Here is a 17760-nt window from a genome sequence, read left to right on the forward strand (position 1 = left end):
CAAGAAAGTTCAGCGTTTGGATCTTGTTCCTATACAGCACTCTCAGCAGCAAGGCCAAAGTTCATCAGTTCCTAGATTCCGAAGGACCAAATTTCAAGTTGACGGTGAAGATGTGTTGGTTCTAAATTTTGGTGCTGAAGGAATAATCAACTCTCTTCCTATCAGTGTTGAGTCGATTCAACATAAGTTCATCTCTGTTCCTGAACATGGAATGTTTTATCTCGATAAAAACAAAAGAATGTGCTTTCATCGCACCACAGAAATTCCAAGAGCTCCAACAGCACATCTTGTTGGCTTAAGACAAATGTACATGAGTCATCAAGATTTATCTGGAGAGTTTCACATACTGACTGCTATGGAGCTGCTGAATAGAAGACAGGAGCTGCTGGATAGTCCTTACTGGCCTGTGAAAATAGAAGCTGAAGCTGAGTATGAAGAATTTTTGTCCAGAGGTGTTCTCGTATAGCTGTTGTTTTGAACATCATCATATTGGGGGAGATTGTAAGGTCGAACCTTATAATATGATGATGTTTGAAACTGATCCATCAGCATCAGCATCAGCATAAAAGTTGTTCAGTATATATATTGTCTTATATGTAATAGATTTAGTATTTATCTTGTTTCCATAGTTATCATATATTAGTTAGTTGGAACATTCCTGATTTGTAGGGATTGTCTATAATAGTTCTATATAATCTTTTGTACGGGTTTGTGAAGAAGTTGTCTTTTACAAAACCCTAACAGTTGCTTTGTGCGAACAATAATCTCTTTGTGAGATTATCATTCTTAGTGAAAGCTCTTTGTACATGATATTTCGTTGTTCTGTTCTTATTATTAGTAATTGTTTGATAAATCGATTGATCTAAGGTCATTTTCATATCTTTATTTATTATGGAGGATATTGACATATTGGGTAGTGGGTTAAGGCGCTCATGCTTTGTGTTGTAGGCCAAGATACCCTGACGGGAGAACAGTGTGTGGCAGGCTAGATGTGGAACAATTATATGTTATAGGAGAGCGGTCCAGGTGTATTGTAAGCCTTGCGAGGCGGTCTAATCAAGCTATAGGCTCATGTGTGCATGCATTGTATGTGTATTGTGGGGTGTGATATTTTTGGGAAACTCACTAAGTTTTGGCTTATAGTTGTTGATGAAATGTTGTTCAGGTACCGATGGTGATCGTGGAAAAGCGAGAGTGTGATTGTACACACTCATCAGCAGCATTGGAGCATCTGCTTTTATTATACTACTCTAATTTTCAAACAATTGTATCTTTGGAATAAATGAGTTTTCTTAATTTGGGTTTTATGAAAATGGTGCTTTTATCTTAATTAAAAATGAAAATTTTGTTTGTGATAAATAGGACGTTACATTTTGCATCTGTGTGATTTTTTAAAGATCAAGATCGATGGTGGAGTTGAGGTGATTTTCTTGTTCATCTTCCTCTTGTCCATCTTCATCTGTTATTTACTTAGGCTCATTCAAATCCATAGCATTTTGAATTCCACTAATTCCATTGAAATCCAATAAACTCTCCCTAGTTAAAACAAACTGAAAATTATGTATAAATAGAGGTGGCAATCGTGTCGTGTCGTGTCGGGTTCGTGTCGTGTCGAAACACTAAACGGGTTGAAAGTGCTTGACCATAACCCAACCCATTTAATTAACGTGTCGTATCATGTCAACCCGTTTATTTTCGTGTCGAGTTCGTGTCGGGTTTCGGGTTAGGGTTATACCTTGAAATATGTCATGTCTTGTGAGGTTAAAAGATTGAGCATGTTGAAAGAGTAGGAGTTTGGTAGGCGGAAATGAAAAACTAATTGTTTTGAGGCAGAATAGATGAAGCCATAGCAAGTTTAGATGACAAATTAAAAGAGTGAGAGTTGGGGAGGCAGATGACAATGTCATGAGGATGTGAGAGTGGTGAAAGAGACTGGATAGTTTGAAAGAGAATAGAAAAACTGAAATGAAATCTTGATCTAGACGGCTAAGTCATTTCAACATTACAAAACAATTCAATTCGAAGGTTTTCTTTTACTTATGTTTTTGGTTTTGTATCTTTATAGTTTATTTAAATAATTCAAAAAACTTGCATATAAATAAACGGGTCATTTTCAAGTCATATTCGAGTTGAAATTCTCAACCTTAACCTTACCCATTTAATTTTCGTGTCGTGTTGTGTCAACCCGTTTATTTAAACGGGTTGAAATATCTTACCCAAACTCGTTTATTTCATGTCGTGTTCGTGTTGTGTCAATTTTTGCCACCTCTATGTATAAAGGGCAAAATAGTCATTTTAAGTTAGGAAGAGAGCAAAACCACAACCAAACCTTGCCACAGAGACTTTTTTAACAAGTTAAAACTTTTTTGGACCTTAACCATAGAAAATTGCAAACCACAAGGACTATTTTTGCAGTTTTCTTAAATAATATTGAATCCCACAAATTTCAAACTTGAGAGGGTTTGCTGTTCAAGATAGAATTGGAAAGAATACATAAATAGATATAAAGCATCATCTCAACACAAGCTTTTAACAAACAATCAACTTGGGTTCTTTGCATTAATCAATGGTTGTCAAAACAAAGAAGCACTTGAAACCACATACATAAATGAATTATGTCGTTTTAAAAGAATGTTAACATCAAAATCCTTAAACAACAATTATAATATCTGATTATGGGTTTTATTCAATTGAGATTAGGTTGTGATTCATGTATCTAAACCTGCATATCTCCTCAAAAAAATCATCAGCACTGCTATGACCACTTTTCATCCTAAGAATCCTTATCTTCATCTTCTTTAAATTCTTCCCAAACTTCACCAAAGACTCAAGTGTGCTCATTTTCTGCTCAGCATTCAAAGGTGATCTCACAGTGATCACTACCTCTTCCAGACAAGGAATCAAGAAGCTCGAATCCACCTAAAAAAACCAAAAACATGTTGTTCATGAACAAAGATTCTTGTTTTTGTTTTAGTAATTAGTAAATTAATTGTTGTTTTGAAACTCACATTCTTTAGACTATTCTTTTGGCATAGAGCAGCAAACATTGCACCATGGATGTCGAATGTTTTTAGCTTTGGATGACTTTTGAAAAAGTCAACAAAGTCAATTTCTGGAAAGGGGAGAAGAGCTTCAAAATCTCCAGTGAATTCGACTTTCATGTACAGATGTTTTACTTCACTTGCAAGATGAAGAATTTTGTTTATTGCATCCCAACACCATTGAACACCTCTTATGCATAACGATTCAAGTGCCATGAGCTTACTACCAAAGTCCACCATGTAAACCCTCCCTGCAACCAATAAACAACACCCACAAACACAAATTTTGATATTGTCATAAAAAATATGATCTTGAAATTATAAGGTAACAAAAAAAGGCTTAAAGATGATCTTGAAATTACCAGCATTGTTTGAAATGGAGAGATTCTTCAAGCAATTGGTGTCACGAACTCTAATCCAACTACACCCTTGAACTTCAAGATATTCAATCTTTGGAGCTGAAAGTGTAAGAGAGCAGCTACCTGATCCATAAAAATCAAGTTTACAGTGCTCAAGTTGAAGAAGCTCAATCCAAACAGTCCTCAAACCCTCACAACCAAGAAGCACAAGATTTGTCAAATTAGGAGTTGCTTTCAAAGCTTCAGTCAAAGCTGAATCCTCCAATTTTGCTCCAACAATTTCAAGATTCTTCATTTTTTGAAACACATCCCATTTTGGAGCACGAACCATTAGCACACCCCAAAGTCTTAATGACTCCAGATTTTTAGCAAATTGAATGCATTCGAGTTTAGACATGCTGTCTGTGTTTTGATCAGCAAGATTATCCATTCGGAGTTCAAGATTCTTTAGGGTGGGTCCCACAAGTGAGAGCCATGAGGTCAGCCCTGTGCTGGTGAATGGGCAGTAAACTACAAGCTCTTCAAGTTCAAAAATTGATGAGACTATCTCTAAGATAATGCAGTCAGGGGTATGACCGTCTTTTAAGTTGTCAAAGATGCTACGAGGGAAGTAAAGGCTTTTAATGTAAGGCATAGAGTCTTTAAACTTTCTTGAGACACAGTTACAAGATGCCACATCTTTAGCATTGTTCATGTTTAGTAAAATGTATTGGACTACAGCTTCTGGTAAGGATTCCATTCTGTGAGGATAATAATAAAAGATGTGAAAGTTAGTTTGAATTCAAACTATATACAAGACTGCAGAAAGATTAGGATTAGATTTCAAATCAGGAATTGGGGGATTAATGGTTTGATACTGCTTAAAATTGTATATCTGTTAAGTTCTTCAAATTTTATTTGAAAGACAAAAGCTATGTGGGTGAAAACCAACCAAAACTGAATTGATAACTTCGAAATAGAACAAAACCCAGAAACTATGATCAAATTGAATAGAAACAGATGAAAAAAATCAACTTTGAAAAAGACAAGCCTGTATATAAATGGAAAATGATTGATTCAATCCGTTATTTCTCAGTATTGTTGGATCTTTAAATTGAATTTTCTTTAGGTTGAAAACAAACTGCTATGAAATTTTACAAACTTAACGAAAGTAACAAACCAGAAATGTATAGGAGTATAGAACGACTCTACTGTGAAGATGACATGGATATACAGATACATCACATATAATATAATTGCAGATTTATTTCATAATTAAAGTAGAAGTATATCTCAACATCTGTCTATGGCAATTCAAGTATATGCAAGCATTAATACCCGTTATTGCGTATCTAGTTGACGATTAATCTCAAAATTGACGTTAAAAATAGTTACTTTAACATCAATCTCAAGATTTACATCTTCAATCAAGAAGTAATTATAAGCGAAATGCAACACAGAAATCCAGACAAATACCACCTTACAAGTAACAAAATGCAAATAGAATCGACCCACGTACAGCCCTAGTAGACAACATAGACAATTTATATAAAAACCTGGATCCAACAAATTTACATAAAACTGAAACCTAAAATAAAAATAATAATAATAATTTGAAACCCCCTTTACTGAAATCGGATACCTAATAAGCTTGAACTTTCAAAATCACGAAGTATCAACCAAATCGTACCTAAAGGGTAAGGGGAAGTTGATCAATCAAATTCAATCACGAAGCTTGAGAAGCGAGAAAGCAGATCTCCGATGCTGAATTTGAAGCTGCAAAGGGAGTGTGGAGAATTTATGCTTTTCTGTAAAAATTTGAACTTTGCCCGCCGTTGTATCCTCTTACCAACTTTTTCTTAATTTTGTTATTTTAAAAATTATTACAAAAAAGTTTGAATTTTGAATATAAGTTTTAGGCTAAATCACAGTTTTAGTCCTTGCCGTTTGGTAGACATTCCGAACTTCGTCCCACAAAGAATTTATAACGTTTTATGTATTTTACAATATTGGTCCCTATGGTTATATGGTTATTCACTTATTCTGAATCAAATCTAATTATTTTCAATTTTAAGGTGGATCGTAGCTGATATTTTTTTTTGTTACATATTTGGTTCATCGATTTGATGTCGTCTTATTTGTACCGTTAAAACCAGGTGAAATTGCTATATACTCGTATGTTTTTAATTACTTATTATTTATTTTATTTTAATTACTAAAGTTTATATCCAATAAAAAGAAACTCACCCCCACCGGCCCTTGTCTTTCGTACTTCTACACCTTCTCGTATCTTTATCTCATAGACATTCATACATCTTCATCTCATTGACCTTCATCGATTCTACTAGGGATGTAAGTGGATCCATACCCGACTGAATGGACCCAAAACCAAAATTTGAATATTAGTAGACTGGAAACCCGACCGGTATAAAGAAACATGTTACGGTTCGATTCTGGGTATGAATCCGGGTATAACCAATATGTAATATGTAATGTTACGGGTAGACCGGACTTGTGGTTTGGAGTTGGGTTAGAATCGGAATTTTGGGTATGGAACCCTGTTGGAACCGGATTTGGGGTTTGGAACTGGAAATTTTGAGTAAATCATGCATAAGTTATTGAAATTTTGAGGTTAAATGGTCATCTTTCTGTTGATAGCTATAGGGACAGAAAAGGGAGCTAAAGATTTCAATTGTTCAAGTAGAGTTCCCTAGGGGCTGTATGTAGTCATGTAGGATAGCCTGAGACTCTTGATCTAGGATATTTAGCCTATTTCTTGTTTGGTTGTGGCTCTAGAGTGGGATCATTTGTTTGGGTGGTTATCTCACCTCTGATTGCTTATGGTTACGCATTTCATGGAGGATAATTGGTAGTGGGATAGTGTGCTATGAGAGGACTAGTAGGCGGTATATGATTGATGTTTGTCTGTATTATGTGCCTACTTGATCCTTGATTGTTTATATGTCGACATATGGTGGTAGTGGGTTGAGGCGGTCCTACTTTGTGTTGTAGGCCAAGATACACGGTGTGGGTTGGCTGTAAGTCGTAAGCACGGAGGCTCGGGAAGAGCGGTTGGGTTGAGGCGGTAGGCCAACAAACCCTGGGTATTCCAGCCCGATGGCTAAGTGGATCCGTTGCATGTTGGCATTCCAGTCTGAGGACTAATCGGGCATAGGCATTCCATTCCGATGATTGTGGGATGTTATGCATGCTTGTACGTTTATAGTATGGGGTATTTTGGGGAAACTCACTAAGCTTTATGCTTACCAAGTTGTTTATTTATTTTTTTAGGTTTTATCGGTGATCATGGGAAGGCGAAGGCGGGACTGTACACACTCATCAACAACATTGAGGATTCCACGTTTCTTATATTACTCAGATTTTCAATAAATATATTTTGGAATAAACGGTTTTCTTAATAATGAATTTATAATTGGGAAGTTTTACACTAATAAAAATGAAAATTTTTTATTGTGAAAATGGGATGTTTCACCTCTCAAGGTCCCGAATCACAAAAACACTATGCTTCCAAAGAAGCAGCACACATACACTTGGGTGCTCAAACAACCACATCTAAACCCTCTACTACTCATCCTAAGTCGCTGCTCTACTATAACTTTTTTCTGCAAGAAGTCTTTGTTCAACCACGCCAATGGATTCGTGTAAACCAATTGTATATAACCCAAACTCAATAGATATTTGAATAAAGAGTTCCACCTCAAATCCATCACCAAACAAGGAATAGGAAGAAGGCTAGACCAAGTATTATGAGGCTATAAAATCTCAATTATGTACAACCATGCAATTTACATGAAGCAAATAGCAATCATAGTTTTAGCCCTAGTTAAACATCAAGAAATAATCTCATATGCTATAAGGCATCACAAAATCATGCAACCCTATCCTGAAACTCTTGAGGGATCCTTAGCCTATCAACTAGCATACATTTCTATCAGCTCAATATACAACAACTATAATACAACATATAACACAAATATGGATATTTTAGGATATCACTTCCTCGAGATCCGGCTGGCTGTACACTCTGCTTCCTCCGTTCTTTTCCTTGAAATTCATTCTTTTTGTAAAAAGGTTTTTATAAAACTTTCATATCCTTAGTTTGAGTCTGGAATTCCACGAGTGTTCATCCAATTCTCTCAAACCAATGCTCAGATACCAACTTGTAACATCCTAATTTTTACCACAAATTTTTTTATTTTTAATATAGAAAAATCCCAAGTATCATAAAGGCCAATTCGATAAAATCTAAGGTATATCTACAATAATCCCAAATCAGAGTATCAAAATGAGGAATCATTAAAAATCTGCAAGCTGGTAGTGTCCAGTCAAGCCTTCGCCTTTCCCCGATCATTAAAAGTAGCTGAAACACATTTAATCCATAACTATAAGCACAAAGCTTAGTAATTCTTTTCCAAAATATCCATACAACAAAGAATATTCAACAAATATGGGTTATCAGCAACCCTAGGGAGTATCAGCAATCCTAGTGAGCTAACAGCATGCCCAATGGACTAACATCATGTTTCATGGGTTAACAACAACCATAGGGACTTTTAGCAATCCAAAAGTTATTAACAGTTTAATTTAATTCACATACAACAACAAATAGAAATTATGACTCAGTTGGTCAACCTATATATCTACCATATAGGTATCCATAGTGAGAAGACTCACCTCGTAAATGCAGTCAAAATTCAACGGCTCAGACAATCAAGAAATAGGTGTTAAACACCACCTAGATAACCACACAAGATAAACCCTTAGTCTACCCACCTAAAGTTATCAATTTGACCAAAAATCAACTAGGTCAAAGGTTAACCCTCAAAGTCAGCGGTCAATGTTGCAGTCAAAATTGCCAACAACAGGCCTCCACGTTGTGGCCTCCCTTTGGCCACGTCGTGGGCACAAAACAAAAAAATAGTTGATTGAACCCCCAGTCGTCGTGTTGTGGCAACCAAATGTCACGTCATGGGATTTGGTCTGAATAGCTTAATCAAGTTAAACTGCTTTCTACCCATTTAAAGGGCTCCAAAGCCTAGATATGATCCTTCCCATGGTCTTGATGGGTCAATTTTACCCATTAAGACATCTCAATACGACAGGATCTCTAAACCTAGGTCCTTAAAGTCTTTAAGAAGCAAGACCTAGTCATTAAGTCCTTAATCACCAAAGATACTCATCCAAACTTTCCAGAAGGTTTTCCTTCACCTAATGGATCATAAAGATTGGTGCTTTATAGACATACATGTCCAATGTATGTCTCTTCCATTTTAGGTCAAAATGTAGATGAAAAGGACTCAAACTCATGCAAGATTCCCAAAGCAAAATTAACTCCTAAATCTATGAGATATAATGTTCTTAGGACACAGAGAAATCATAAAGTTGCAAATATATCTCTTTGCTTCACTCATATTCCACCAAAGGGTTCTAACATGCAAGATATATTTAGATTCACTAAGAAGTAACTAAAAGATTAGATCAAGAAACCTTACGAATGGTCCAACAAGGTACTTTCATAGATTGGGGAGTGTTTCTTGCTTGCTTCTTGCAAGAACCTTCCTCTACTTCCTTCAAAATGCACCAAAACACCAAAGAGAGCTTAAGAATCACCAAAACGAACTCAAAGATCACCAAAAGGGATTAGGGTTTGGGTTATAAGGTTTGAGAGTGATGGAGGTTGAGGGTATACAACCTAGCCCATACTTTTCTTTAAATACTCGAAAATTAGGGTTTTCTCATCAGATGGTCGTCATGTCGTGGCCAACATGTTTCCACGCAATTGGAATCAAATGAAGTCTCATGAACATTCCAGATGTGCCATGTTGTGGTGGTGTATTCACCACATCATGGCAGCCCAAACTCAACTTTTTAAATTAACTAAATAAAATAAGAATACCTCAAGGAATACGGATATTACAATGTTGTTATGGCAATCAACATCCTCACTGAGTTTAACGTAGATATTGGTGAAAAAGTTTCATCATAGTATACACCATTATTTTGCGTGTAACTCTTTGCAACCATTTCTTCTAAAATACCCATTTGCACCCAATTGTTTTATATTAAGGTGATTGATACATGATTTCATCTTGCTTTCCATATCCTTATTCGATGTAGCAGACTCAGGGCCCACCCTAGCATCTCGATCGTTGGTAGGTTCATCATGATCTACCAATAGATCATCACCATCAAATATGAATACCCCCAAAAAAAATTAGGTGTCTGGCATATACTGTTAGACTTGCAGATAGGAGGTGGTTCTATATTCGGATCCTACTAATTATTTGTTGAGGCTTAACAGGTTATACAACATATTTTTTGAGAACTAGTGTAACATTAGGTTATTTATTGGTTAACTCTTGAATCTTACCAACATCAATTTGGCTCCCATTGGCCTATTTGGATATATGTTCCCTTTCAAGGAATACTAGCCCTTCAAGCAACAAAAAATTTGTTCTTAGGAGGTTTGTAAAAGTCATCCTATAACACTCAGATTCAGGTATGTTATCTTGGATCATTGTTTATTTGCAAAAGAGGTCCTTTGTAAGTTGGGCGTACATATATGTACGCGTAGTATACATGGGTGGAGAGATCACGGACTTGAACCATGTATGCAGGGTGTACGAAGATATACGCAGGGCGTACGTGGCCAAAAGCAAAACCCTAAATTTTCGGGCATGAGCCTTATTTAAGCGCATTTATGACCTTTGGACCTTCTCCTTTATTAGCCTCCACACCTCTAAACTTTCCTTAAACCCTAGTTTGCTTTGGAGTGTGATCTTTGAGCTTGAAAGTGACCTTGTGGCCCTTTTTGGTGTGTTTGCAAGAAGAGGAGCTTGGTGTACAATCCTTGGACATGGTTGAGCTTCAAGATCCGACATCAACATCATCTTAGGAGACTTTTGGAGGTAAAAATTTCCTACCTTGTTAATACTTTTGATACTTAGAGTTAGGGTTTGTTAATAAGCTCATTTTGGGTCCATGGATTGTCTTTTGTGCATTCGAGCAACTCCAGAAGCTTGTAATGCTAGATCTTAGTCCCCTTGATGTGTTAGAGGCATAAAAATGCTATCTTGATGGTTTGTTTTGGCACCATGCATGATTATAGGTCCTTAAAGTAAGTCTTAATGCACAAAATGGGATGTTGGGCTCCCATAAGGCATGTAAAGGCATAAGTTGCCAACTTTATGTCCTAGGACCCCTTAAATGACCAAGATCTGGAAGTTAACGAAGCGACTGTATGGATTAAGCACTTAATGGATAAATATGCTTAACAAATTAGTATGTTGGGTGTACTAAGATGTATGTTGCGCATACTACCTGAAGACCGAGTATGCTAAGCGTACTGATGATCACGCTGCGCGTACGCCCAGTGGGCTAGTGGACAAGTTTTGAAACTTCAGGACTTTTGGGCCTTAACTAGTTATGGGCCTTGGTTGTTTAGGATAGGAGGGCCCAATTTTCTATTATGGGCCTTGCATGACATGGTTTAGGCCTTTTAGGCCATAGATTCGTTATTATGGATGGGCCGAATATGGTTAAGCCCATTATGGGATGGGCGAAATGGGGCATATTCTAGGAGTTGGACTTAGGGTTTCGCCCATGTCTTGAGTCTGTGACCTAATTCTAATTAGGGTAATTTGTGTATATTTAGTGTGAGATTGTTGAATCGGTATCCGAGCAGTCAGTATTTACCAGCAGACCGAGGTGGGTTTTCTCACTATATTAATGGGTCGAAGGCACCAATGTCCGCCCATTACTTAACATGTGGAATGCTAGTTGTTTATGTGTTTGTTGACCGTAAGACCTCGGGGGTAGCCTGTGACACTTGTATGGAAGACGATATGGGTAGCCCATTGCATGGAAGACTATGGGGGTAGCCCATGACACTTGGATGTCAGACCATAAGGGTAGCCCATGGTATTCTAGGGAAAAGACCATGGGGATATCCCATGGAAATCATATGTATGTTGTGTGGTATTTTGTGATTGTATGTTATGTGGTATTTAGGAAACTCATTAAGTTTTTGTTTACAGTTTGTATCGTGGTTTCAGGTACTTCTGATACAAAAGGGAAGGGCCTGACTTGATGGTGCAACATTCACTCCCCATTTTATTCTGCACTTAATGATATTGTTACTCTGATAATCAAACATGTTTTTTCTGTAATGGATTTTGGAAACAATTTATGACTATAATCTCCTATTTGAAAATGAAAAATTGCATATGGTTTTTGGGTTGTTACAAGTTATCAATTTTTGGGTTTTTGGGTATGCATTTAATTCAAGCATTTTTATGTTTTTCTCTGGGACTCGACGAGTTGGAGGACCCACTCGTCGAGTAGAGTCGAGATCCGCAGACATCTTAAGTGATCTACTCGACGAGTCGGGAGACGAACTCGGCGAGTAGGCGTTGTGCGAGTAAAACCCTAAATCTGAGGGTTTGCACCTATATGTTTAAACACCTTAACTCAACCTCCCTTGTCCCTAACACTACCTTAGAGCTGGATATCTAAAACCTAGCCGTTTGTGTGTGTGTGTGTTAAGGCCATTTTGGTGCTCTTGGTTGGTTTGTGAAGCTTGGAAGGAAGGAAGAAGCTGAGAAATTCGAGTTGGGGCTTGTTGATTCAGAGATCTTACTTCATCTTCAGCTTGAGCAAGGTAAATGCCCCTGTTTTGGTCTTCCTTTTTTGTTGTTCATCTTTAGGGCTTAGATTCATGGTGCAATTAGGGCTTCTTAAGCCATTTTCGGATTTGTAAGGTGATTCATGGGGTTCTACTTCCAGATCCGAGTCATTGGAGGGGTCTCATGGCATAAAGGTGCAAACCTTATGGCCATGAGAGCCCCATGCACATTGTAGAGCACCTTCCATGGACTTTTGAGCTAAAAACCCCATGCATGCACATTAGGAGGCCAGATCTATGGTTTTGGTGTGTTAAATCCCATTTAGATCGACTGTATAGAAATGGTCAAGGTTGGACTCGGCGAGTCGTTCTTGGGACTCGGCGAGTCGGTGCGTTTTCAGCCATCTTAAACCCTTCTGCGATGGTCAGTTGTTAGAAAAGGGAGTCCCATAACTGTTTAGACGTGTTGGGAGACCTGGAGTTCGTAGGAATCGACGAGTGCTAGAACAGACTCGACGAGTCCAAGGCAATCTCCTTATAGTTGAAGATGAACTCGACGAGTTGTTCATACGACTCGGCGAGTCGGATGAAGGTCCATTCGATGATCATATAGATGAGGAACTCGTCGAGTCATAGCTAAACTCGACGAGTAGAGTCGTGGATAAGGACGGGTAAAGGGTTAGGGACTCGACGAGTTAACGGCCCAACTCGGCGAGTCGGGTCAACTGGAAGTTAACTTTGACTTGGACTTGGTTAGGGGTAAAATAGTCATTTTACCCTAAGAGTAGATATCAGATTCTGACTAAGTGTTTTGTGGGGATTATAGCCGAAGGACTTCTGGAGCAACATCAGACAGAGGTTTCCTGCACAGATTATTAGCAGCTACTCGTACGAGGTGAGTTACCTTCTAGTAGCGGTGGGTCCAAGGCCACAATGCCAGTCCACCAATAGGAGTCATATGTTAGGTGATTGTCTTTGTGATATTCACCTAGGATTGCGAATACCTTATATGTTTATATGCTAGCATGATATGTGATTATGTGGTAGTAGTAGGGGTGAAATAGTCTCCGGTAACCGGGTGAAATAGACCGACAGGTACGTCAAGCACCCCAGAATGGCTTGACCTGGGTAAGTCAGACACCCCAGAATTGTATGACAGTACATTATGTTATGCTATGTGTTTATGTGGTAGTAGTAGGGGGTGAAATAGTCCCCAGTAGTCGGGTGAAATAGACCGACGGGTACGTCAAGCACCCCAGAATGGCTTGACCTGGGTACGTCAAACACCCCAGAATGGTTTGACATGGGTAAGTCAAGCGCCCCAGCATTTCCTGACAGTATATTGTATGGTATGCGGTACGATGGGGGAACTCACTAAGCTTCGTGCTTACAGTTTTCAATTTTGTTTCAGGTACCTCTTCAACGAAGGTGAAGGAGCCGGCGAGGTAGCTGCACATCATACATACACCTCAGATTCCGCATTATGAGATTCCTTGGGATTGTACTCTGACATTATCATTATTTTACGATTTGGGTTTTCAGACATTATGCAATGTTTTATGAGATGTTATGATTCGACAATATTTTCCTACGAATGTTTGTTTAAATTAATTAATTAAAATGAAATTTTTGGACATGAAAATTGGGTCGTTACAAGTTGGTATCAGAGCCTTAGTTTGAGGGATTCGGACACACCCTCAGGGGTATCTAGACTCAAATCGAGGGATTAAAAGCTTTTACAATAAAATGGTTTTCTAAAGAATAAAGTTAAAGGAGTTTTGGGAAAGAACGAAGTGTGTGATGTGCGCGACCGGCCGAGCTCAAGTAAGTATTCCCCAAAGTACCCATACAAGTTTATGTTATGTTTATCACCTTCAGTAGAACAACAAGCTAGAATAGGACTAAGGATCTAGGAATGATGCCTTATGTGCCTACTTATTGTGCTTTAGCTTATGAGGATTGCATGCTAATATTGAGTAGAAGTAGTAGGATAGCATGTTTAGGTTATGCATGATAGTATGAGCTTAGCATTGTATGCCAGTGCAGTTTCTCGTTATGAGAATAGAGTTGCTTGAGTAGTTTCCTGTGTCCGAATGCTACTTGCTTCGTGCTTGCAGGACTCTGAGTGATGGGAGTTAGACATTAGGTGGATACGTCATGTCACATGTGATTAGGGTTGAATAATCTCAGAGTGATGGATTTGGTCCTATTGCGCATCTCTCGTTTGAGTCTAACCGTTGTAGGGACGAGTCTTTTACTCAAAGGATTATCCGAGCCTCGTTACATGCGATGGTATTCAGGTGGTGGCTAATTGGCATTACAAGGAGGCCTTCAGCAGCTGAGGATCGGTTTGGGTGGAGTCAGATATTTTCCCTAGGGTAAGCCTAGGATGAGAATAGTAGAGATCAGTAGCAGTAATAGTGACTTGGTGGAGTCGAGGCGGTTCTTGAGGAAAGTACAAATAGATGTGGAAGGTAGTATGGGCCCGTACTACTGAAAGCAAAGGATCCGTACTTGAATCGAGGAAGGCTGAGGCAAGACCAAGGAACTCGTGATGGATGAGATCCCTCTAGAAGTGTCGGTATCACTAACGATTGTCATTATGTATTACAGAATGGTGGTACTACGTCCGAGGCTAGCAGTTGGCAGCTCAGGAGAGGGATCGGGTTCGGGTTCAAGCTTCGAACAAGTGGATGAGAGGCTATGCGAGTTCATCGCATCCGAGATCACTAAAGGCATCCTTGATGCGACCCCGATCATCTTTGGGTCGCTTAAGGAAGGGATTGTCGGGCTGATGGAGGATCGCCTTAAAGTGTTCAAGAGTGACATGGCGACCATCCAGTCAGGACCACGCACACTGTCATTTAAGGACTTCAGGGGAAGTGGCGCGCCGGATTTCCATGGAGCGAAGGACCCCATTGCTGCCAGACGATGGATTGCAGACATTGAGTCTGCACAGTTGACTAGTTTCTGCCCGGAGGGGTCGAAGGTGAGATATGCAGCAGGGTGCTTGAGAGACAGGGCCAGAGATTGGCGGGAGTCGGTTGGTGACTCTCTGGGAGCCTCGGCTGTTGAGGCTATGAAATGGACGGATTTTGTGACCCGGTTCAGGGCTGAGTTCGCACCCGCTGTGGAACTCCAGCGACTGGCCTGGGAGTTCCTCGACATGAGGCAGACGACTGAGACAGTGGCGGAGATCACCGCCAAGTTTCGAGAGAAGGATTTATCGGTGCCCCAATATGCGGGAGATGAGGACATGAGGAGGACCCGCTACCATGACATGTTGCGAGCCAACATTCGGGAGCATGTTATTTTTTCAGCTTGCGTTACCCTGGACTCCATGATTGTCAGGGCAAGGGAAAGGGAGATTGATTTGGAGCACATCCGGAAGAGGAGGGTAGAGGAGGGGCAGGTGACCGGGGCTTCGGGGAAGAAGCCCAAGGGATCAGATGGTAGGCCGAAAGGCCAGTCGGGACAGGGCCGCTGCAGGAAATGCGGCAGGTCACATGAGGGAGCATGCAAGATAGGATTGTCTGGCTGCTACAAGTGCGGTAAGACAGGGCATTTCAGTAGGGATTATACCGCCCCTGCACCTGCTATTCAGAATGTGACAACCCGAAATTTTCATTCATACAAACCCTACAGTCTAGAACTTCAATTAGAAGTTAAATGCTTTTCTGCTAAATTTTAGCCGGTTTAAAGTCCATTTGAGTATTTTTATTAGTTATTCATGAATCAAACGGATAAAAGGAAGTGATTTCTAGAATATCGGGATAGCAATGGAACAACCAACACCTTAGTTAGGTGTTCACGGCCAAACAAAGGGAGTTTGGGCTATGAACTCCCATAAGGACGCAAACTCGTGCCTTAGGCATGAGTTTACTCCCCGTTTCTTTCATTTCTAACTTCCAAACTCAAGCACACTTACCATTCTCTCTCAAGTAGCATCCTGTTCTTCACCTGATCTTCTAAAAATGTAAGTGTTTCTTAACTTGATTTGTTGTTATAACCTATCATCTAGTGTTTATACATCGTTTCATCCATTCATTATTGATTTTCACTTAGATCTTCAAGTGTTATTCAAAACACCAAGAACACACACTAGTGTTCTTGGACCTTAAACACCAAATCAAGCCTCTATCTTGTAAGTACACTTGCCCTAGCTTCTTTTGTGCTTAGAATGAACTTGTTTACACTTAGAAAACATCAAGAAACACATGATCAAAGGTGTTTATGGCCAAGGGATGTTCTTGGGCCGTAAACCCTTATAAGTGGGGTTAAATGAACCCTAGTCCCTTCCTAAGCCTTGGATGTGAGTTTTGATCCTTCCTTGAAGTGTTTGAGACCTTAAACATTATAGAAACATGTCCCCATAAGATTTTACGGCCGTAATCACCTAAGGAAATGGTCCTTAGGTTGTAAACTCTATAAGGTGGTGATATTGTGCCCCTAATGCTTCCAAAGGCTTGGACTTGATCATAGAATACTTACTCTTGACTTGTAAGATCTTAAATCACCAAATGGCACTTAGTACCATGAGTTTACGGCCGTAAACTCGTGGGGGAAGTGACCTTAGGCCATAAACTCCTTAAGGAGTGGTCCTTGGGCCATAAACTCCAATGCCATGACATACAACCTTTAGATGCAACCCTTTGGTACCTATAACACTTGAATCAAAGTGTTTCCATGTCCTAGGGTGTTTTAACTTGGTTAATTAGTTGTTAAATGGCTAATTAGATACATATATGTTTTATTATATGTTAACTAGGATCATTGTGTGTGTTCAAGTCCTCACTTGACACTTAGCATCCTTTACCGATCCTACTATCACATCACTCATTTCAGGTGAGTTCATACCCCTTAAACTTATCTTTTAAATGATTTTAAATGCTTTTATAGGGGGGAGTACAAGTAGAAAACATGCTAGTTATAAGATCAATCACAAGTGATTTATAACTGTGTTTCAAACAAGGATTTCATATACTTCAAACTGTGTTTCAAAACAATCTACTTTTAAATCGTTTTATAAACTGACATCAAGTCATTATTTATTTATTGCTCAAAACTCTTTAAATGTATTACAAAACCTCTTTTCAATTTATATATACTGTCAAAAGCATGTATATATATGTATAGTTATATACATAATGTTTAAAGGACTTAGGACTGCTAGCTCGCTTTATTTCCTTTTCCTTGTTTGGATGTGGACTTAGGGTATCGGTCAGTTGTCCGAAGGTTGTCTAAATATTAGATATATATATTATGTATACATATGTAGACATAAAAGTTCTATTCAATCAGTTCATTACCTTTGGGTAGCAAGGGTATACATTCATATATTCATATACATAACTTACTAGTAAACTATAATAGGTATAGTTTAGGAGAATACTATCATATACAAATACTATAACAGAGAATACTATAACAGAGCATACTATAACAAAGAATACTATAATAGAGAATACTATAATAGAGCATACTATAACAGAGAATACTAGACAGAGAATACTATACATAGAATATTATTACTATAACAAGTATACTATAACAAGATTCAGAGATAACATAATGTGAGATACTACTTCATGACACATCGACCATTTCGTTATGTCACGTTTTGTAACCAGAATCTCCTGGAGGGAGAGCGTGAGTTTGCGTATAGATCTATACTGGATTGACTATCCTATACCTTTGTTGTTCGCTACAGTGGGACTTACAAGTCTATAGGTGCCAA

The 17760-nt window shown here is 38.7% G+C and overlaps 1 protein-coding gene across 1 annotated transcript; it reads right to left on the minus strand.

The window, feature by feature from the left end:
* Positions 1–2527: 2527 nt before the first annotated feature.
* LOC145053959 (F-box/RNI-like superfamily protein) lies at positions 2528–5228 on the minus strand. Its single transcript, XM_079002089.1, has 4 exons — positions 5070–5228; positions 3404–4140; positions 3009–3292; positions 2528–2919 (listed from the first exon to the last, which is right to left on the minus strand). Exons 2-4 carry the CDS (start codon positions 4137–4139, stop codon positions 2683–2685), a joined length of 1257 nt encoding a protein of 418 aa, XP_078858215.1. The 5' UTR covers position 4140; positions 5070–5228; the 3' UTR covers positions 2528–2682.
* Positions 5229–17760: the final 12532 nt, after the last annotated feature.

The sequence above is a fragment of the Lactuca serriola genome, chromosome 5 (assembly GCF_051521515.1).
Source record: "Lactuca serriola cultivar US96UC23 chromosome 5, Lser_US96UC23_V15, whole genome shotgun sequence".
NCBI classification, from domain to species: Eukaryota; Viridiplantae; Streptophyta; class Magnoliopsida; order Asterales; family Asteraceae; genus Lactuca; species Lactuca serriola.

Excerpts from the sequence above, each read along its gene's own strand:
- LOC145053959 (XM_079002089.1), bottom strand. The coding sequence starts at position 4,139 with ATGGAATCCTTACCAGAAGCTGTAGTCCAATACATTTTACTAAACATG. Across the intron at positions 3,293-3,403 it reads CTCCATTTCAAACAATGCTG|GGAGGGTTTACATGGTGGAC; the intron begins GTAATTTCAAGA and ends TATTGGTTGCAG. Across the intron at positions 2,920-3,008 it reads AAAAGAATAGTCTAAAGAAT|GTGGATTCGAGCTTCTTGAT; the intron begins GTGAGTTTCAAA and ends TGGTTTTTTTAG.